The sequence below is a fragment of the Lycorma delicatula genome, chromosome 1, assembly GCF_047948215.1.
Source record: "Lycorma delicatula isolate Av1 chromosome 1, ASM4794821v1, whole genome shotgun sequence".
Classification (NCBI taxonomy): domain Eukaryota; kingdom Metazoa; phylum Arthropoda; class Insecta; order Hemiptera; family Fulgoridae; genus Lycorma; species Lycorma delicatula.
The window spans coordinates 22,567,072-22,591,719 of record NC_134455.1 but is presented as its reverse complement, the minus strand read 5'-3'; the positions used below and the strand labels follow the sequence as shown (position 1 = coordinate 22,591,719).

The 24,648-nt window shown below is 32.4% G+C and overlaps 1 protein-coding gene across 1 annotated transcript in view; it reads right to left on the bottom strand.

The window, feature by feature from the left end:
* Window positions 1-5,060, bottom strand: part of LOC142317438 (dynein heavy chain, cytoplasmic-like) — a 28,424-nt gene extending 23,364 nt beyond the window's left edge. The window contains exon 1 of the mRNA XM_075354005.1: window positions 4,957-5,060. Coding sequence (XP_075210120.1) covers window positions 4,957-5,060 — 104 coding nt within the window. The remainder of the gene's footprint in view (window positions 1-4,956) is intronic.
* Window positions 5,061-24,648: the final 19,588 nt, after the last annotated feature.

Genomic DNA, 24,648 nt, shown 5'->3' with positions numbered 1-24,648 from the left:
ACATTGATAATCCTCTACATTAATGATCTGGTTACCTTTTGGTAACCTTTGGTTATCTTTTGAAACCAATACCATTGTCATAAGCTTCCTTACTACTTTCAGTACTTAAAATATTAAAAATTAGAATTTAAATACTTAAATTTAATAGCTTAAAAAGATATCCTGCTCCTTTTTTTCACTAATGCCCAATATCATGACCTATCCAAAAAATAACAAATTCAATATTAAGATCCATGAGAACAAGCTTATTAATTTATTGCAGCAAATATTTCAACAGATAATTCAATACAAAAATCATTTATCAGTAATGTGCTGCTCCATGTGTTGTACTTTATAATAATTTTTTGTTACAATATTTTTAATCAGGTTCTATTATAGATGATTTCCTCAAATGACGTTTATGACATTTGTTTTGGATTTACTTTACCAAAATCGAGAAATTCAATCAGTAAATATCAGAAATCTTATACCAGATATATTTTTACTATTGCATATTTTCTGTCATCAGACAATGGATGTAACCTTTTATAAAAAGTATTATCATCTTATTCTACATAAAAAATTTATTTGGACACAATGCACACCTTACCTTTTTTCATATAAACAAACATGAACTTTATGGGTGCACATGATACATGATACAAAGGGATTTCCAAGAGACTTATATCTGTACTGTACTATCATCGGTATAGTACAATAAACTTGTTTAAATAAACTGTCCAGAGCCGTAGACAATTTGTTTTGATTTCAAATCAGTCACAAAATTATGAATTCTATTATTATTATTATTACTGAAACTGGCTGCTCACTCTGTCATTCTGTGAGTAACTATACAATGTTAGTCGATGTTTATCGACTAACATTACACATTTACTCGTATTATGATGTGTGATAAAAATTCATTGTTTCCAACATATGCAGACTCAGCAGAACACCATATTCGTTCCAGTTTAGTTTTGTAAACGCTGAATGAATTTTCAAAGACTGCACACAAACAATGAAGTAACTTCAAATACCAAATGAAAATTGTAAAGCAGATAGAAAGAAGATGGCTATGTTATTTCAAGAATACGCGTGGACTATCCACAAGAAAACATGTATATTTTTCAATATTTGCTAGATGCCTATGGGGAAAAATTACTGACCTTTTAGTCACAAAATTTAATTACAAGAAAATAATTTTTTTAAAGAAGCATATAGGAAATGCCAATCAAACCTCGATTTATTTTGTCATATTTATGAGGGCTATTTTTTAAATAAGGTTCAATTGGCTGTAGCTATTAAATTTTGCATGGCTGTCGAAACTTGCATGCACCTTGGCTCCCAGCATGCCTTGCACAAATTCAGACACCACTTGCAGTCGTAGCATCACTGTGAACATTTATATTGTGAATTTGAAATGTTTCAAATAACTGGGTGGCCAATTTTTGTGTCCATTGTGAAATAGTCTGCGATTTGATTTTTGGCCAAGATACATGTCAGCAGTGAACATTTATCACCAGATATGTGAGGTTTACAGCCTTAATTCAATGAGTGACAGAAGCGCATAAACGGGTAAGTCTGTTCAAGGACAGGAAGGATAATGTCCACAATAAACCACAATTGGGCCTACCTTATGTAAATCACAGATGATTTGGTGAGTCGAGTAGATGAAAAAATTCATGAAGATTAGCGATTTTATGCCCGAAGGGACAACAATAAACTCAGCTGCATACTGTGAGACATTGATGAAGCTTTGGCATGCCATACAGAAGTAATGTGAGCTACTGTCATCTAGAGTTTTGAGGCTGCATAACAATGGACGACCTCAATCTGCTGCTCAAACAGTAGAGCTAATCAGATCTTTTGGATGAGAGCAAATGGACCACCTATTGTACAGCCCAGACCTTGCACCGAGCTATTAACACTTGTTCTTCTACCTCTGAAGGAGTTTCTCGGCGGTCAGTAGTTTGATACTGATGCAGAAGTGAAAACAACCGTTGAAGACCGGTTGTCTTCTACGGATGGGCATAAACAATTCAGTAAAACGCTATGATAAATGTTTAAACAAACACTGTAAGACTTTTCTACAAGGTATGTAGAAAAGTAGCATAAAGTATAAAAAGTAAAATAAAAAATGTTTTTGACAAAATTTTTGCTATTTTGTTTGAATAAAAAAACTCACTTACTTAAAAAATAGCCCTCTTATTTTTATTTAAGTTTATTTTTCCCCAGACAGTCAGGGATAAAACTGTTCACGTACGCACTTGTAGTTATCAGAGAGAGCAATGTACTCAATCTGACATTTCCTGCAGATGCCAAAAACTAATGCCAATTTTTGTTTTTCATCTTTTATGATCGCATAGGATAACTTGAATCAGTCCGTTATCCAAGTCTCTTTTAAGGGCTTGTTCAGGCCTTGCAGTACTTCAGACCCAGTGCTTTTTCATATGTTTTGATTTCCATGCACTTAGTAATGTTGAAAATGTTTGTATTGTGAATTTTTTTCTTGTGAGTGTGACGTGAGTGTTGTTGTACCTGATTTGTTCTTTTAATTTTATCTTGTTTATGTTGTCTTCTGGTATAAGGCCAATTTCCTTAAGCTCCTCTCTTATTTCTCTGATTCATCTGCATCCTGCCTTGATATTTTTCAAGTTGAGATTGTACTGTACCAGTTGTTTCAGAAGTCCCAAATCTTGCATCCTCAATGATGTATCCAAAGAATCCTAGTCTCTTCTTACGCATGATATCAGTGATGGGTCCTAACTCTTTGTGCATGACTTTGTTGGGCACGATCCACCATTGCCCATCTTGTTCATTCAGGTGAAAAAGTGTTTCTGCTGCATATGTGGCTTCTGGTTTTATAACTGTGCTATAGTGCCTTATTTTTGCATTTAAGGATAGACATTTTTTTACTGTAGATGTAGTAGGTTAATTTTCATGTTTTAGCTAGTTTGTTTGTTCTTGTTTGGATTTAGGTTTTTTCGTTTAGGTTGTTTGTTATTATTTCTCCAAGGTATTTAAATTAAGTTACTATTTTGACTTTTATTACCATTTACGTTTACTTCTTTTAATTGTGTTAGTTTTTGGGGCATAATTTCTATCTTTTTAAATATTTTGAGGCCAATTTTATTTTTAATATTTTAAAGTTCTAATATCTGTGTTTTAGCTTCGTTGATGTCGTTTGTTAGCAGTGCCAAGTCATCGGCAAAACCAAGGCACTTTGTTTTTATTTTTGAGGAGCATTTTTTGAGCCATTCCCTCATTGCCATTTCTAGAGCACAGTTGAATAATAGTGGTGAGAGTCCATCGCTTTGGTGCAGTCCTGTTTTGGATGTCAAATGGTTCTGAGAGTTTGCTACTGAATTTCACTTTTGTGTTTCTGTTTGTGAAGATCACTTTTATCATGTAATTAATTTGGGATGTAATCCAAGGTGTCTTAGAATTTTTTATAGGGATTCTCTGTGAACACAATTGTATCCTTTCTTGAAGTCTACAAACATTATCACAATGTCTCTGCAACTTTTTCTGTTGTAATCCATTATTAGTTTGAGACTCATGTTCTGATCTGGACAGCTCCTCCAGGGTCTGAAACCTTCCTGGTATTCTAGTTATTTCTCAAGTTGTAAATCAATCATATTGAGGATAATTATTCAAAGAATATGGTATGTTGTGTTTAGGAGTGGGATTCCTTTTGTAGTTGTCAGGGTCTGTTTTGTCCACTTTTATGTATCGGGTGGATGAGGGCTCTTGTCCAGTGTTCTGGTAGTTGAACAAAATAATTGGTATCATTCTCCTAAATGTATTTCTGAGTGTTTTGAATTTGAATTTTTATAGATAAGACAAGCACTATATATGTAATCGTCTGCAAAATAATTAATTATTAATTACAACTTGCTAAATAATTCAATCAACATAATTTTCTGGGTACTTTTTCATTTTATGCCACCCAAAAACTCTTCCCCAGATCAACCCAAAATTTTTTAAGCATTATTGTTATAATTATAGATATAAATTAAAAAAACTTAACTTACACTCACTAACCTCAACTAATTAACAGTAATGATTTGATTATTTAAATAATAAATAATAGCAAAATTATTGAATTTATTAAAACACTGAAAACATTACTATGTTAAGTAGTCAAGGTTAGCTCACTTAGCTCGCTAATTAACACAGTAATATTATATATAAGTTATTTGGTAATTAAACAGTATATTTTATTACAGATATATGTAAATGGTTATACTGAATGAGTACAACTAATGAAATTGAATTTAAATGGACGTGATAGGTGGCTATGCTAAAAACAAACTTGTCGATCAGAAATTTGTTTACGCAATAATACATCATTACAAGATACACAATCATTTAATACTATTATTATGTTTTTTACTGCTGGTCAAAGGAATTTACAAAAAATAATTATTATATTCCCTTTATTTAATACAAAAAAAACTTTTTCAAAAAAATTTTTTTTAATTTTTTCTCACCTAAAAATTGTTTTTTTCAATATAATAATTATTTTTGAGTGATTCTGAGTTGATTTGGGCAAGAATTTTTGGGTGGCATAAACCAAAAAAGTACCATTTTCTGAATTTATTTTACATACACAAGGAAGTTTTTCATTGGAAGTAAAATAACAGAGATTAACAAAAAAATATATACATGTCAATTTTATCTCAAAAAATTAGGCTAGTTTCATAGTTTTTGAAAAAAAATCCCATTACTTCTTTGGGTGTAATCTAAAAGCATTCATATTCATTTTTACTAAATGATAACACTAAAATTAAGTCAAAGCTTTATGTATTAAAATAATGGAACAAAGATAATATATACCATATCTAATAAGAATCAGTTGATTACTAACTATACTCACTCAATTTAAAAACAAAAAGTCTAATTATGAAAAATAGCTCAGAAAGCAAATTAACTATAAGAATATAACAACAGAAAAAACCTACTGCTTTTACTCACCTTGTCATCTTTGGATTAGTGAAATGGACTTCATTAGATATATAAAAAACTGACAAATCCTTATCATCATCGCTTTCACTTCCCTCTCCTTCATCTTCTAACATAAATAAGTAGATTATTGGTCAACAACAATAAAAGTTAAAAATTAACATTTTGTTCATTTTCAAAAGCAGCAAGGAACTCCATTTTTGCGACCATTCTCTATGACTGGCAGCACCAATCATAGAAAATGGTCGTAAAAATGACCAAAAACGTTTTGAAATAAGTTTATTAACAATATTTTATCACACAATTTAGTTCAGGTTGTAAATACAAACACTAAAATTCTTGAATATATAGTACTAACTTTCAAGAAAAAGAACATAGTATAACTAAAATTAAAGACAAATTTATTTAAGTTAAGAAAGAAAATTTATATTTTGCAAAATTATAACTAAAAATTTGTTTTTTGTAATTTTGTAATCTGTAATTTTTAAAGTCTACATCACATAAAACTAGGTCACGCCCTCTGATTTTGTAATATTATAAACAAATATAAAGCGTTTATTCATTCTAACTGGACAGCCAGTTGACTATTTGGCACATGTTAATTAAAAAATAAATAAAAATAGAATTAATGCACACTTTTTCTAATATAATAGTTATTTTAGTAGAGGATAGAAATACACTAAAAAAAAAAGATAAAACAATGAAAATGTAAAAATGAGAATTAAATCCAACAAAATTCAAATTATATCATGCTGTAAAAACAACACTTTAAAATAGTCATAAACATAATCTATAACATCATAAAAGAAAATTTGATAAAGCACACATGATATTACAACTTTTCCAAAAAGTTTTATATATATATATATTTTTTTTTTAAAACTAACCAAAGAAGTGAGCTAATAATTTATACACATCTAGCAACATTGAAAACAGATCGATATTTAATTTTTAAAACGCATTATCATAATTTATTTTTGTTAATTATTGTGATAATTTTATTATTTTTTTTAATTATAAAACAATATAACAATATATCATAAATAGATTTAATGATCATAATTGGTAATATAAATATATAAGTAGGCCTTACTTAACAATAGGTAAACAAATATTTAACATTAATTATTATATAATTAATAACAATAATTTATTCAATAACAAATAACACAGATTACATTTAACATAAATATACAATTAAAAATTAATTCTTAATTACTCCATTACAGTAGTACAATTCTTAATTACATAAAATAATAAACTACCAATAGAAATATAGACTTGTACTGAATAAAGTAACTGAATACAAAAAAAAACCTTTAGTTGTGCTTTAGTGATTTGAATACTATACTGTATTTATTAAAGTATTTATTTGAATAAGGATTTATGATAATTAAGCTAAATTAACCCACTGGGTTCTATAATAATTAGTTTTTTCAGGTTTCAAACAAACCAATATGCCATCAGACAAAATCATGAAGTAGTAATTCATGGAGAATTACTACAATGCTTAATCGGATGAGGCTAAACCAAGTAGGCTTTTCCAGAGCTCTTGGTTGGAAAAGCATGGATTGGAGCACACGACCGCCAAGACAGAGATGGTATGGTTAACAAGAAAGGAGATTGACACAATCATCCGCATGAAGGTACAAGACAAAGAAATTCAGAAAAAACAATACTGTAACAGAAATACAGAAGAAACAATCAGTTAAATACCTAAGAGTGATGTTGGACAGGAGGCTCACATTTTGAAACAATCTTAGGCTGGTGGTGGCCAGAGCATCGATGAGGGTGGTGGGTCTAAGCTTAATCATGCCGACTGTCAGGGGACCTAGTCCTGCCAAGCAAAGGCTTCTTATATTGACTGCCCAGTCCATCAACCTATATGGGGCAGAGACATGGGGAGATATGATGGACATCAGAAAAAACATAAAAAGTATAACCCAAGTTCAAAGAAAAGGAGCAATAAGGATTGCCTATGCATACCGCACAGTCTCTGAAACTGCAATACTTGTGATATCTAGGGCAATCCCAATTGACCTCCTAGCAAAGAAAAGAAGGCTGAAACATCTCACCGAGCAGGAAACCGGAGGGAATGAGGCTAAAACGGCCTGGAAAATAACCTGAGTATTTTGGCAGCAGAGGTGGAAAAAGGACGAAAGGGGCAGATGGACTGTCAACTGATAAAGAAGGTGAAGCAATGGGTTGAGCGACAGCATGGAAAGGTGAACTTCTACCTTATCCAATTTCTGTCAAAAAATAATAATAGGCTACTGTGTAAATAAAAAAATAATAATTTCTGTGTAGATAGGCTACTTCCACGCCTGTTTACACAGAATGATAACAGACGATATACAACACTCATTCTTTGTGTGCAGTCAGTGGCAGAACGAGACGAGATCTTAAAGACATGATAGGCAGCTTCAGTCCTGATGGCGTTATCGAGAAGATGCTGCATTACAGAGAAAATTGGATGGCAGTTGTAAGCTATATATACACTGTTCTTCAAACAAAGAAGAGGAATGGATGCTTGGAAGACTGTTAGGAGAAAGCCAATTCCCCATAACACACGACGTAGGAAGACAGAATTAAGGAGACAGATAGAAGGAGGCCTCCATCAAAAGACTAAGTCACAGTGACCCCAGCTTGAGGTTTCTATGTGAGAGCAGATACAAAGTCAAGTGTTCCTGGAATTAAGTCTTGCCAGTTTGGTACAGTAGTACAGCCCGTATTACTGCAAAAAGGTTATGTTGTTTATCAACGAAAGGTACTAAATTACCCCATCATTATTTTCTGTTTAGTCTTCATAACCACCATAAGATATTACTTCTCAGGATGATATGTATGAATGTAAATGAAGTTAGTCTTGTACAATCTAAGATCAACCATTCCTGATTTGTATGGTTAACTGAAACCCAACCACCAAAGAACACTGATATCCATGACCTAGTATTCAAATCCTTATAAAAGTAACCTGCCTTTACTAGGATTTGAACCTTAGAACGCTCAACTTCAAAATCAGCTGATTTGCGATGAAGAGTTCACCTGCTAGACCAACCCAGTGGGTCACTAAATTACTCCCTATGTAGTTTTTATTTTTTAAGAATCTAAAATCTATTAAGTAGTAACTCAAAGTAAAAGTTCTGTATATGTCCCAAAGTTTCTATTATTTTTGTTTAACAACCTAATACAGCCATTCTTAGAAATGGCTATATATCTAATTAACAGCTTTACAAAGGAGAATGAAATGAAGACAGGTGTATTCCACACAGCGACTGATCACTTTGTTTATCGATAAACATTGGCTGTGTAATAAAATTACTCTCAGAGAAATCAACTTGATGAGGATCTCGGTTTTTTCGTGCATCAAAACCATACAAAATCAGCGTATACTGATTATTATTAAAAATAAATTTATATCTCCATGTTTTATTCAGTACAAAACTATTGTAATTAAATAAATTTTAAACTGCTCATCAGTAACAATGAAAATTATAAAAAAAAATCATTTAATTATCAATAACTTGTAAACATGAAGTACTTAATTCATTCATACATATATGTGTACACATGTAAATATATATATCTATATAAAATCTTGGGTGCAATCTATTAATTTTAATATTTTTTTTATAATCATAAACTAATTATTAAAACAATAAATTAATATTTATTACAATTTTTGACATGAACACTTAAATACTATCTCAGTGTTATCTATAATAATAAGATAACCTGCAGTATACATTATGTGTGTATGCTAAAAACAAATAACCAGTAAAACCTTTGTATAATATGTTTGGTGCATGCATACAGAGATTTATGATAATTCATTTAAATAATTATTTTTTCACACCTTAATGAATCTGTACTGTTTACATGATAATTTAGAAATTATCTTTTCATATGTACAAGATGAACAAAAATCTCTTTGTATACAATGATATGATTTCGGACTGGAATATTAAATAATCAAACTAATTCTTATTTTATAAATATGAAAAACTACCACATATTATAGTATACATAAATCACTTAAAATTTTTCATAAAAACATCAATACGGTATAACAAAAATACAATCACATAACAGCAAAATTTACATGTTTACACACATAAAAATTATCTATCGTGCTCAATTAAAAATGAATGGTTAACATAAAATAAATACAGCAACATGGGATTAAAAAAAGTTAAAATTTGATAAAATTAACTACATAACTAACTACAATAATTATTGTAGTGGTAGGGTAGTAGTACAGTTTGAATTATTTTTTTACATGTAGGTATTGTTAGTAGTTTTACCACAAATAATATCAATAGTGATATAATACTTAACCCTACATTTTTGAAAACTAATCTTTTTACATGATTTAAGTTTTGGCTTCAAATAATTTTGACGGGCTGGTAATAAAAATTTCAAATTTGCACCGCTTGCAGTGTTTTTGTAGATGTTTATGGAAAATAAAATAGTTTCTTGTGTACTGTGCCAATAAAAAAATTATAACTTCTCAAAAATCATGAAAAACTTGCTACAAGCAATACAATTTTGACTTAATAAAAGGGATTTATTGTCTTCTTGGCGATTTAATATTTTTATACTTAATACTACAGTTGAAATAGACTTGTTTGAACCATTCAATTGCAGTGCTCATCTTATAACAGGCGCTTGAATTCATTTCGTCATCAGGAAAATTCATGCTGCAACATGCTCATTTATGCTTGTTGCATCATTTAGCTTTGCAGTTACAGACTGGTGTGTCTGACATTAGTCAGTGACCTGTTCACATCTTTACCAAGTGTCACAAATTTTATCCTGTTTTTGAAAGTGTTTATTAAATAAATAAGTTTTCATTATTATATTAGCAATTTTTTTAATTATTTAAACTTTTACATTATTTTTCAAGTATAACAATGGAAGAACAATGTCCCATAGGAATTTATGTAAATGAAGAGTGTCAAAACATAGTACTGGTACAGTGCCAAAAGAACTCATTAAAATTTGTGAATTTACTGATGAAAACAAATCACCTTATTTTTTTACAAGTTAATTCAGATGTCACTAGTGTTTGTAAATATCATGAAAATGTTTTTGTCAACATTCAGTCACCTGCATTGACAGTTCTGTTGCAACCCTTTGAGAACTCATAAAAAAAACCAGATAAGAAAACCTTGACAAATAACATTAGAGCAAGCTCTAAAAGAACACATTTTTCCAAATTTAAATTTAGTACCTGGAAAGTCTTTTTCTGTTAACTGTTTCAAAAGTATTTTTTCTCAGCAGAACAAAGATCTACACGAATGTAAAAACCAAGAGCAATATATTGCCCCACATCACAAAATTGAACAATTGGATGCTGGTTGTAGCATTTTGGGTGTATCACTTCCATAAAAATTATGGTATTAGAAACTACCATAAATATGTTGTTGTGTCAGAAGGCATTGTAAGATGTTACTTTAACTTTACTTCAGACTCCAAGGACTAAGAATATCATCTGGTGTCAAGTATTCCACCAATTTCACTTAGGGAAAAAGAGGGTAATTCTAAAATACTTATAAATTACTTATTTAATAAATATGTTTAATTACAGTTTACTACAAAACATCACGAGTTGGAAGCTGCCATTTTGGATTTAATGGAGGAACCCCCCACTAAAAAGATATTAATAAATCCCATTATAAGCTGAACCACCAGCCCACACTCTTGTTATCTAAAAACTTTTTCTAATTTGTACGCCCCATTTTAGAATACTTATTTTTTTCAACATGCCCACAATAATAAAGGTTACCAAAAAAAGGGAAAAATACTAACTTAGCATTAATGATAAAGCAGAATTCAAAAAACAATGCAAGCTGGTTTAAATATATAAATGTCAATAAGCACAGGTTCACTGAAGTTCTTTTTATTATATGTCCGTAAAATAGGTTCATAATATTGGTTTGTAAATCTTTGTTTACACACATCTTTGTTCTACATCATGCCATACATTTCAAATTATATGTGTGTGTGTGTATATATATATATATATTTTATAGTAAATTTTAAATTTAATAATACATTATAATTACTTTAATTAAAGTGAGGTGACCAACCCCTCAAGTCTCCTAGCATCAATAAGGATATGATAGCACTCACATTTAGTGATCATGGATTTATTCAATTAATGTATAATCACTTCTAACTACATGTTACCTAATAAAAATTAAAAGTTAATAAACAATAGGAAGAATTAATGTTCAAGTACTATTAATAATTATGTACTAAAAATCTATTCTTTCTTTAGACAGAAATTTCTTAACGGTAGCTAGTTGCATCATTGCCTTAGAAGTAAGGTTGGGAGTAAAACAAATCTGGCAACTCATCCTGCCAAGTTCGAGGAAGTTGGCACAATAGATAAACTTAACTGTAATGGTTATTTCCCTATTCTACTGAGAAGGCTAGTGGCGTCTCGGATAAAACTGGTTTGTAACAAGAACAGCATGAAAGATTGGGACATCAAAATATGATATATGTGTAATTATTTCTGAAGGACTGTGAAATTGAAGTTCAGTTTGTGTTTTCATGGGGTAAATGAAATTTACAGTCTCACACTTTAAATGTGATTATACAAGTTGCTGAACTTTCCTTTTGAGGAAAACGATTTTACAACGAACTAAAATGAATTTACATGACTGGTTAAAGCTCACGCTACCAATTATCAATATAAAAAAACTCAAACTTAAATTCTATTGATTTATATTAGAATAGCATAACATTACTTACTCAGTCAGATAAACAAAGTAAACTCCAACAAGTACACAATAATAAAATTAGAACATCTACAACATATCTTCCTAACAAAGCTTTCCCACAATTTTATCAGTGATGCCAACACATGCAAATGTATATTTTAATACCTACGATATCTCGATATAATCTTGTTAAAAATATATATATACATACGTATAATATTGCACATTATACTTATTAAATAATTTCTCATTCACGGAAAAGCTAAGTGGTTTAATGTAAAAATAAAAAATGTAAAGTAATTTTCAGAAAATTCTTAGAAACGATTGTAATTTATTGAAAAAAAAATATTAAGCCGGCATTTAATAATAATAATAAAGTTTTCATATACTTGTTTGGAGTTGTTTATTGATCCCAGACATCTTGAAAACCTAAACATATTTGTACGCACAACGATGACAAAATACAGAATGCATCACCCAAAATCCGAAGTGAAATGTCTGTATATCTCTTAAAGAAGATGATAGAGGTCTCGACCTGAAATCACTTTGTAACAGACACATTGCTTCAATGAAGTGATATTTTCTCTCCAGATCTGAAACATCATCATAACACAAAGCAGTAGTTTCATCGGACAAGGGTTACTCCCCTCTAAATCTGAATGGTGACAATTTGTACTCCTGTATCATTACAACTAGGGATAGGATCCAAGCATGGAAATCTAAGGCGCTCCACGGTAGATTTCTCCATTCCCACGAAAATGCTGATAACGACGCATTTACGCGTTAGCTGAGGGAAGAATTTCTATTTAGAGAAACTGAAGGTTTTGTACGTGCCATCCAGGATCAGGTCGTTGCGATGAACAATTACAAGAAGTTCATAGAAAATCAGGACATCAGTGATGAGTGCCGGATGTGTCACCAATTATCGGAGACAATTGATCATTTGTTAACTGAGTGCGCCAGTCTGGCTGACAAGGAAATCTGCATTACCACGATCTTACATTAAACACTGTTCATTAGGCGTTGGCGTTGAAATTAGACTCGTAGATGACAGGGAGCAGTGTCCTTTTTATGAATATAAGGCCTTTGCTGGAAAATGAGCACTATAGACTGTGTTAGATCTCTCGGTAAATACTGATAAAATTATTGCTTCGAAGAGGCCAGACATGGATCTCAACAACATTAAAGAAAAGACTGCTCTTCTCATTGATGTCACTCATTTATCTGATCACAATATTAATAAGGCTGAGCAGATAAAATAACCAAGTACAACCCTCTGGCAATAGAGTATAAGGAAATTTACAGACTGAACTCAGTAAAGTCATTCCCGTTGTGATAACAGCAACTTGATTGATTAATAAAAATTCGAAGAAGCTGATAGAAAAGGTTGCCCTGGATCCTAAACTCAAAATTTCAAAAGATCGGTAATTCTGGAGAAGTGTAGGATTGTACAGACTGTGTTAAATGTACCACATCACTAAATGAGGCCTCAATGGCCTCTCGTACTGGAGTTCCGGATGTGAATTATCTCTGAGATGAAAAGATAATAATAATGTTTTCGTTATATATAAAAGTAATACGAAAATGTAGTAGTTGAACATAAAAGTTCAAATAACATTGTCCTTAATAACTTAAACAACAAGTAATCATTTTTAATTACTTCATAGCTTTTTGTCGATGACGGTCAGAGATTATATTAATTTAAAAACACATACTTCCGTAACAACAAACCGAAACAAATTTATTATCTTTTTTTTTAAATACGTACTCCAGATATATTATAAGAATTTAGTAGTCGTTTTTTATGGTGTAGGCTCCTATCATCTAAACTCCCTCCCCCACAAATAACTCTTGAAGACCGGACCATCATTCTGTACCTTTATCTTTGAATCTGTCTTCTCCAAGGTATTTCATGGGTTTTAACTTGATGCCCGCTGTGCATGTAGTAATTGTAATTACAAGGTCATCCAGAAAGAAACCAACATTTGATATTCCATATCATCATATTTGCCTATTCATTATTTCACTAGTGGTGGTGTATCATTACAAACAAATTAAATATTATTTTTAAAGAATCCTACTTTGTTTTTAGAAATAAAACTTTGTTTGTCATGTCACTGTGTTTTGTTTCAGTCTGCAAACATGTCTATAATGAGATTGTACATTTTTCTTGTATAAAAAAAAAGATTAAAAGTTAGGAAGAGCAACTTGTTAGTGTAATTTTACTTTAAATTTGGAAGATACTTATAGAACCTGATGAATTTAGATGTAAATTTACAAATTTCTTTATAAATTATGCTTGGTTTTAAAATCCAGCTTTCATGAATTCTTCCAGACCATACTGCTTCAGTGCTGGTTATTTTGTTGTCCACATTACAATGTTGTCTGGCAAATCCTTTTAGTTAATATAATGAAATATAATTATTTTTTTCTACAAACAATTACATATGGAATTTTGAATCTAATCCTCCATTTTCCTATGGCTTTAGCAATTTCAGTTGCATTTCATAAAAAAATTATCCATCAATTTTCCTGAAAAACTGCTTTTTTGAGAACATAATTGAATGCTTTTGTAACAGTTCTTCTGTATGAAATGCTTGCTAACACCATTCTGAAATCCTGGATATGATTAATGTCTGAGAAAAATTTCAGTTTTTTTTTGCATGCTTAAACCAACTCCTCTAGTTTCAATTGTTTCAGGTAAAAACAAATTTGTCAAAAAATCAACCGATTCTTTCACAAACACAAATCTTCTTGTACTGATCACCAGTGATTGTTCTTACACCACTTACTACTGTTTTTACATTACAAATGCTTATAAATGCGGCCATTTTAGTAAACTGTAAATGTTTTTGCTATGGTTACTACTATCAGTCAACGAGCTAGTAATTACTGATAAATTTAAGTAAATGAAACGTTTTATTCCCCCAAATTTCAGTATTTACTTAGTAGTATTTGTTTACGCCATTCTGGCATAAAGTTTTTCCGTTATTTCTACGAATTCCCAGCTAGGGTAGGTCCCGTTGTTTTGTTACAAGGAATGTTTGAATTCCACTTGGTTTCGTATTGCTGGGTCTGTAAAGTCCACCTGTCTCTATTATTGTTATTGTATTCGAACCTCCCACCGTCATCCTTAGCGACCGCGCCTATTATTCTATCGAGTTATTTCTGACTACCCTTTTCAAACACCCGTTATTTTTTCGTCCCCTTACTAATACAAACACACACTAACCTGTCCACTACCTGGATCTGGTTACCCCCGCCTTTTTTCGCCATCTTTTCGGCAGAGTACCTCCAACATCTCACGAGTGCAGTCGCCTATGGCAATACTCTCCTGCAAACTATGTGGTAACATTCCTCACTCAAGCAGAATTTCAAACTCATCACAACACATTTGAGATTCCGCGCCTCACTCTACCACTAAACCACATCACGCCGCTGTATTCCTGATTCACCGTGCGGACTACGCCCAGGACTACATAGGTATTCTTCTGTACTTGCTGTTACGAGGTCATCTCTGGCAAATATTTGTGTGCTACAGGCAAGTTCAGTTTTTCATTACTCATTACGTTAAACCTTTATGTTATCATTCAAATTTGTGGAACATTCAGTTCATCCTACCTATGCCGTTCAAGTTTCAATTTCACTTTAGTACAGTCACGACAGGTCACTGTCGATATGACAGAAGGCTGTCATTTCAGCTGCAACTCATTTCTTGTGCTCAATTAAGTTCAGTGTGATTATATTGTAATTAACTCTTTTGTACTGTAATATTATTGTGTATTTTTCTATGTCAAACTAGAATTACATTTTTACATTATTTAACGTTAAGTTTGTGGTTCATAAATCAGGAAAGGCCAATGCCAATCAAGATTTACTTTAATTTAGTTTTCTAAGTTTATGACATTTGTTCATTGCTAATTTTTCAATATTACAGCATTTGTCAGTAATGCAATAGTTTTCAGACATACTATGTTTATTGATGTCATATTTTTCTAAAGTTATAATTAAAACTAAGGTGTTTCATGTTGTCCTTCAGGCTTTGTCAAAAACGTATATTGTAAAAATCTGTATTTAGAAGCGTGTACTCATGTATTTTTTCAGTTAACTATCATTGTTCAGACGCTGATTTCAGCTGATGTATTAAGTAGTTTTTAAGGTTATAATAATTAACTTATATCAAGTTGTTCTCATTAAAGTCCAATATCTTTTGGCAAATACTAGCTGTGTTTTTTTATTTTTTAACTTTACCCAACAGTATTGGTAAATAGTATTTCAATAAATACTGATAATATTAACTGAAGTAGTAATTGCTTTTTTATTCACAAATACTAAATAATTTACTAAACATACAGCTAGTAATTACTGGTTTTTATTCCCCTTCCTTAGTGTGACAATTAAAATTTTCTGCTATTATTTTTATCTTCCGTGAAAAGAATGACTGTTCTAGGATAACCTCAGTCCAACTACTTCCACTACTCGCTCACCTTGTATTCATCCTCTTAATAAAAATTTGTTTTACAAAATTATTAAAAAATTAGAACGTAAAAAAATTATATATATTGGTACCTTTTTTTTATTGCAGGCCATATTGTCTCAGAGGTGGCTGTAACCCAAATCACAGTTAAAAAGTTAATCTTGTCCTATCTTGACCTAATCAACCCTAAAATTAATGTGGAAACGTTAGCAGTTTACTTTGTAGCAACACAAATTTTCATCCATCCTTTCATGGATTACCATCCCCATATCCTTGAGGAACATGGATTAATTTTTAAGTTGTCTTTTACATACACATCTATATGATTTCATATCTTTATTTACCCTTAGCTGAATTGTAAATAATCGTTTTTATGTTTATATCAATAATTTTATTTTTACATTTCTTTATATTAATTATTTCACGGTCAGATATAACACAAACTTTTATTTTCACAATACTTTAGATTTCTTGTTTCATTTAATATTTTAATAAACAAATATCCTGTCAACCCTTTATATACATTAAATTTAAAAAGAAATTTTCTAAATAATTAATATTTTTATTGTCTTCATATCAATTCTTTCAATATTTATGATTATATCAACCCATTCTTGGTTTGCTATAATTAATTGATAGGCACATATGTAATAATAATTATTATGTCAACCTTCTGAGCAGATTAAATTTATAATGTCTTAAAAGAATAACATATATTATCATTATGTTAACGCTTGCTGAAATATAGCAACATTAATATGTACGTAAAAAATAAATGTTACTAACAATTAATATACTAATTGCTAACTACTAACATTTACATGCTAGCTACACTAATATTTATAAAAATTAACACTAACTATAACAATATATTATGTGTTTACTTAAAATAATAGGTAACGGGTTTTTTTTGTACATTATTCATGTTGTTAATAAATATTTAAGCGTAAATTAAGTTTTAGCGTAACCGCTGATGAGTTTATTTGATAAAAACAAAGTATTCCAAGAGTTAATTAATGTCTGACTGTTTGAGGTTACAATAATATAATTATTAAATATACTAAAAAAAATTCTTGAGAAGTTTAATGTTTTTATTTTTTCATCTTTGGTTTAATTTTTAATAAAATATTTATAATAGAATCCTTTAATAAAGTCATTGTTTTAAAATTAAGAAAAATAATATTCTCTGTTTCATGTGTTCACTGAACGTTTTTTCTCTTACTCTGATTCTTTTCTTTTAGTTATCAATTTGAGAAAGAACAGTAAGAAAAAATCTCTCCTATTCATATGGAAGGTTCTGAATTCAAGTCCCAGTTATTTTTCATATGACGGGCTAAGAAATGCTACTATGCCGGAAGAGGTAACTTCAATAATGCAGGAGGTGCTTGATGAGCATCAGACAGAAAGCACTGCCAGAAGCAAGGGAGTCTACTGATAGTGCGAGGAGGTGGAGAAGCTACATAGTGGGTGCCTCAGAGCAAGAAGGCGAGTGCAGAGGTTGTTAAGACGTGGTGACCACTCAGGCATCTTTCATGCTAGAGGGATACTTAATGAAGTCAGCCGTCTGTGTAGGACAGATATTAATCGGGCTGAGAGATAAGTGGGCTGACCAGCTCAGTGAGGTTGATGGTGACATGTGGGGCAGCAGCTACAAGATAGTAATGAAGAAGTTTGGTTGTTCCCTCCCCGTTCTGGCATGAGAGTACCTGGTGGATTGTTTGGAAAAACTATTCCCAAAGGCTATCAAGTGCCTTGGCGGGAAATCGCTCTGGAAGTTTCACTGCCTGTCTTTAACCGGGATGAAGTAACAGCTGCCGCCATGCGCGTTAGGCAGAGGAAGGACCCTGGACTAGATGGCATCACTATCTAGTCCATCTATTGATGCAGTCCAGGTCCTGGTCAATGTGGTCCCGCAAAAGCTACAAGATGCTGCCAACTACTGCTTAACACATGACTTTGTGCCAGATGCTTGGAAGGTTGCTCGGTTGGTGCTATTGGAAAAGGGTAGGGATAAGGATGTTAATGTCACTGGCTACCGAGTACACTTGGTAAGCTATTCGAGCGGCTTCTTGTGGGTAGATTGACGACCGAGTTGCATGTTAGGGTAGGTAGTATGGTTTTCACAAAGGTAGGTTCACAGTGCATTCTCTCAACCGAGTAATGAAGCTGGTCGATGAGGCTGCTGCTGGATCCTGGCGTATCAGGATTATTCCGGTTGTTGAAAACACTTGCTATAGGCTGCCCTGGCGAGTGACTCATGATGAAATGTAGAGACATGGTGCAAGTGCGTACTCCGGCGGATCGTAAATTTGTACCTGTTCCGTAGGTACGTAGTCGCCAACTCTGAAGTAATGCAAATTACCCATGAGTTGGAGGGTGATGTGTCGCAGGGCTCGGTTCTCGGTCTTCTGCTATGGAACGTCGCATATGATGTTGTGTTGAGAATCGGGTATCCGGAAGGGGTCACAGCTGTAGGTTTTGCAGATGACCTGGCCCTGGTAGTACAACAAGAAGTGTGGCAATGTAGAAATTCGCATGGCAAAGAAGTGGCTCGACTCAAATGGCCTTAAATTAGCAGAACGGAAGACGGTAGCAGTGGTATTGGCTGGCAGAAGGCTTGACCCCATCGTTTTCTGAGTCGGTGAAACTGATGTTGCGACGTCCACCAAGGCTAAGTACCTTGGTGTTTGGTTGGACAGGCGGAGGACTTTTCTTGACCACACTCGGGAGGTGGTTAGCAAGGAAGACGAATTAGTGCCCTAGCGAAGCTAATGAGAATTCTTGGCGGCCCATCTACCAGCAAAAGGAGACTCCTCGCCTCTGTGGCGTAGTCAGTGTGTTTGTATAGGGCTCCGTATGGATTACAGCCCTTAGCACCAGGCGGGCCAGGGAGCACCTGGATGGGCTGCAGAGAATGCTTGCCTTGCAGATTGCTTGTGCGTCAGGACTGTATCCAATGAGGCGGTGTTTTTCATTATCGAAGTTCCACTCTTGAGTCTCGTAGCAGATGAGCGGGGTACGGCGGCCGGTGACGCGTGTACATGGCTTATCAACCAGTGGCAGGAGAGATGGAGAGAGTCGAGAACGGGTGAATGACCATACCCCTCATCGCAGAAATAATTGTCTGGGTGAGGAGGACGTTCTTATGAGCTGACACAGTTTTTGAGTAACCACGGGTGCTTTGGGGCATATCTTCATAGGATTGGGAATTGGGCTTCTGCTCTATGTCAGTATTGTAGGGTCGTTGACTCCCCATAACATGTGCTATGGTGTGGGCGGTGGCATGATGTAAGGCGCCCAGTAGTGGATGAGTTTGGGGAGTTAAGGGTCGGGAATGTAGTCCCTAAGATGCTTGCCTCGGAAGCAGTGTAGCGGAGTAAAACTGCCATGGTTGAAGCTTTGTGCGTGGAAGAAAGGCAAAAAATGGCGAGTAGGAGTACCTCGCATGGGTTGTGTTGATGTGTTTTCATTCAATCAAATGAATTATTAATGTTATTGTTATTATGTAGCCAATCTACTTTATTTAAAAATAGATTTCGTCTGCTTTATTCCTTTCTCCATATATTCAGTTGTATTTTAATTTTTATCTGTTTTCTTTTAAAATATTGAGCTTTGTCATTCTGAGAGTAGAATTCATATGTTTTGTAATTTATTTATTTTTAAATTTAATGGGATCATTTTATTACTTCAAATGCAAATAAAAGTTCATTATTCTCTATTTATTCATATTAAATCATCATTCGAGTACTAGATTACGAAAGAGGGTTTGAGTGGCAATGCATGAAGCATTATGTAGAAACTTCTGGAATGACTGAGATGATTAAACGTGAAAACAATATAAATTTTTGATTAAGAGCTCACCAAGTAGGTATTGGATTCTTATTTGTACCATATTTCTCTATCCTTTAAAACTCAGTTTCATAAAATTAAAATTATCAGGAAGTTCAAAAATTAAATCCATTTTTACATTTAAAATAATGCCAAAGATTCATCTTCTTGTTTTGGGATTGCTAAGCTCAAAAAAGGAATACCATCAATATGCATATTTTATATATTTAATTCAACAGAATTATTAATTTGTAATATATTAATTTTACATTCAGGGATGTAAACTTCTGATTCTACAAAGAACACAACTTACAAAAAACAAGTTTCTTTAAAGTAACTAAAAAACATAAAATAAAATGTTAAATGTAATTTGTATGAGTTTGTTTTATCCCTTAATAAATTACAAGCTCAGTTACAGTTTTGATAATTGTTCAGTCTAGTGTTCACCTATACAAAGACAGTTCAATTAATTTATGTCAATAAAACAATATAGAAGTAAATAAATTATATTTGTACAAGGATTTCAAACAGATCTACTCTCTTCCCTATCTTCTTGTTCAATACGAAACCTACTCCTTGCCTGCCCTTTATTTGAAGCTGTGTTAATTATTCTAAAATCACCTGACCAAAAGTCGTTTTCCTCTTCTTACCAAACCTTGCTAATTCCTGCTACATCTACTTTAAATCTATTCATTTACCTCTTTAAATTTTCTAACCTACCAACCTTTTTTAGACTTCTAACATTCCACGCTCCGACTCATAAAATGTTCTTTTTTAATATTTTATTAAGGTAGGCGCCTCCATCATTACTATATATGAATATGCAGAGAGTTACATTTTCTTGCAAAAAAAGCAGCTGTGGTTTTCCATTGCTTTCAGCTGCGCAGTATTGAAGATTAACTGTTGTTGCTATGGCCGTAAGTCCTCCCGACCTATGCCGTTAACAACTACTGAAAGAGCTGCTGCCTTCTTTCATTAATCATTCTTTAATCTGGCTCTCAACAGATACCTCTCCGATACAGCTGCACCTTCAGTCCAGCTACTCTGAATCACTGAGCACTCAAGCCCCCTCACCAACGGCTAGGTCTCATGTTCCATAGAGGGTAATTTTAAAATGTATGTATGTTAAAAATCTATGTTATGTTTATATGTGTACGGGTGCATTGCAGCAACATTTATTTATTTTGTTACATGTTTTTTAACAGCTATTACAAAAATCAGAATATTATTTATATTTATAGAAATGTACAGCATAGTACTGTATTTCCACAAAAAATGTGTTTCTATTATTCATACACCACAGTTATTTTACCAGTTTTTTTTTTACATATGAAAAATGTAAAAATTTGAAATGAAATAAAATTAATTTTTAAACCAAATTAAATGTACGTGATTCATTTTATTTTAAGATCTGTAACCGATTATATTGATTTTTCCTTGTGACTTAATGGCTAACAGAAGTGTTAGTTCTCTGTTTGCCATTCTGTTTACTATATATTTCAATGTTGTGTTTCATTTGTCAGTCATTTATTTATTTTTTAAGCAGTTTGCAGTAGAGCTCAAGCTCTTTACCACATCCTGACCCCCATAGGGGAAGACCCCCTCCGCCTTGTGATAATCCCAGTCCCTCTCCACATATCCCCCTCCGTTCCTAGTTCTGATGGGTTTTGCCATAGGTCATCTTTTAGACCCTCTAAACCTGGTAACACTTCACAGTCATCAGTCTGGCCTCTGTCAGGAAGCCAACAATGCAAATGCATCTGCAGACACTTCCATCATTGTATTTACACAACTAACCATTGCCTTCTTCCAACCATGATACACCTAACATAATTTAAACTCTAAATCAAATAAACCGATTTGCAGAAGTGTGATCCCCATGCCTTCCTCTAACACTGAAAGTTTCACACAAAAATTCTTCCCTTACCTAACTTCAATTAGAATGTGCACTCAGATCATTACTTGGTTGAGTCTTTAGAAACCAAAAGTACTACTCTCACACCAATTACGTTTTGTTATAAAACAAAATGTTGATTGCAACAATAATTCTGTCTTGTAATTCAATTTACTCAAAGTCCTCTTGTTTATTCAATAATCAAGAAACAGATTCACAAATTTTAATAAGCTTCTAATGAAAACTTACCCTATTTTTCTCTGCTCTGGTCTGCTTTCAGAAGCAGGGTAAATGCCTACACCCTCCCATATTGCAGCTTCATCACACATTTAATCAAAGATCCATTCTCATCCTAACAGCAAATATCTAAGCTTACTGGGACGTCATGCCAAAACACCTACCTTGGTAGGTAGTAAGCACCCAGGCAGGCCCCTAGCTACACAGGTTGCTATTCTATAATAGCATCAGACACCCTCAGCCATCCTCCGCAGGGCTAAGAATCTAAGGAAGCCAGCAACTATGTTCCACTACCTTTTGGTCTTCCAATTTAGTTGCAGATCAAAAACAAAATTTATTCTCGCAAGCTTTCTAACCGCTTTAGTATGTTCATATTTGTACCTGGATCAAACTATAAAACACGATGCACATCATCAATGGCCCTACACATGGTGAAGCACCATGTCCAGAAAGAGATTGTGTAGTATGCTGATTGGGGGAAATCCACCTAACAACCTGAATACATTTAAAAAAATCCTAAGCCATCTGAAAAAAAAATGTTTTCAAAAAACCTTACATCTGGGTTGAATGAATACTGCACATGTAAACACCTCGCATGTTTCACATGCATGAATAATGTAAAATATCAGACCATTTATAATGTTTAAATAAATATTTGAATAAAAAAAAATTCCGCACGCTGGAAGGCAGTGGTAGATTTCATCAGTGTTAAAAAAAGATTTCCACCTTAAAGTTAAAAAATACTTCAAATTTACTCAATATGACAATAGTTGCACATGTTTAGCATATAACATGCCCCATCTTTTTACAACTTCAGGAGCATTTTGGTCATCCCTTGTCGTAAGGGTAGGTCATATCAAAAATTCTTAAAGAACAGAAGTTTTAGGTGATGTTTAGAGCACTAACAACTAATTTAAACCCATTGCCTACTGTGCCTAGGGACAGTCGATTGCCGACTGTGCCTAGGGAGGGTATAACTTTTTATCTTCAAAACTACATTTTTACACACCCTGGGCCAATGGTTGGCGATATCAAAAAACTTTACTTATATAAGTTTTAGGCCCTTATCCATAGAGTAGTAACAACTATAAATGAATTCTATATTTATCTTAATAATTAAGTTATAGTGATATTTTGTTATTTCGAAAATGCACCCCCCTTTTCTGATTTTGAACATTAATGAACTTAACTGAGATTTTGTGTCAAGTTATTTTTAAGGAACAATTTGAAAGTGATATATATATATATAAACTTTAGAGCTGATGGTGGTTTTGGGGTCTGGGGGGACGTGAAACGCGAAGAGTGTAGAAATTTTCCAGAAATTGAATCATTGTACCCTTTAGAATCACTAACTTTATTATGAAATCTACCTAAATCATGTAAAAAAATTAAGAAGTCAGGTATGAAATTTTTTATATGCTATATTTTCCATTGGGCTAATGACCTTAGCAGTTACTGCCAGTAAAACTAAAAAAAAGTCAGTTATATTTTACAATGATTAATTAATAACTGAACAACGATCAATTTATTTCAAATTTAATTTTATTAGCATTTCATGTAGAAGCATATTACTTTAAGTTTTGCTACATCATAACGCTTACATAAAAAGATTTAAGCTAATCAATTTTTTAATATAAAATAAACAACAACAGTTCAACTTATCAATAGAGATTAGATTGAAGAAAAATACTTTATTGACTATATTAAGAAAAGTAAGAGATTAAATAGGGTAAACAGAGAAGGAAAAAGGTTCACATCTAAGTGTATTTAGTGAGCTTCACTAAATCACTAGTACAAGAGAAAAAATAACTATATAATAAAACCGTTAAACACAAGGAGAAAAAATTTTACAGTAAAAAACAAAAACAATCCATTAAGTTTTAAAAAACAAAAAAGGCAACACCGAAGACTTCTATTATATAGAATCTAATACGACTTAAACAAGCACCTAAAACGATATACAAAAGGAGAGATTTTATTTTAGCGTAAAAAAAATAAAAACTACAAGGTAAAGAAAACTCGTTAAGTGTAAAAAACAAAGAGGTTGAAGAAAGTAAAAACAACTTAAACCGAAGAGGAACTTTCAACAAGTAAAGTTGTACGAAAATCTAACAGAGTAAAATTTAATTAAAAAGGGTACACAAAAGCACCAAAGAGAAAACACTGAAGAGTTCTGTTATAAAAACTGTAGTAGGATTTAAACAATAACCTAGGAGGAACTAAACTAGGAGAGGCTGTAATTTAGAGTAAAAAACAAAGAGGTTCAAGAAAGTCGAAACAACTTAACCCGAATAGGAACAAGTAAAGTTATAAAAAAACCAAAGCAGAGTAAAATTTAATTAAAAAGGGTATACAACTGTTTCTTTTGTCTCATCCATTTAAAAAGTAATAATAAAATACTGTAAAAAATTAATAGATTTCTGCAGAAAGAAAAACAAAATAAATTAGACTGAAGCGATTAAAAAGGTTCTCTAAGACGTAGGAATTGTTGAAACATTTTTAAAACAAGATCTGTTTAGAAAGTTAATTTTCAATCA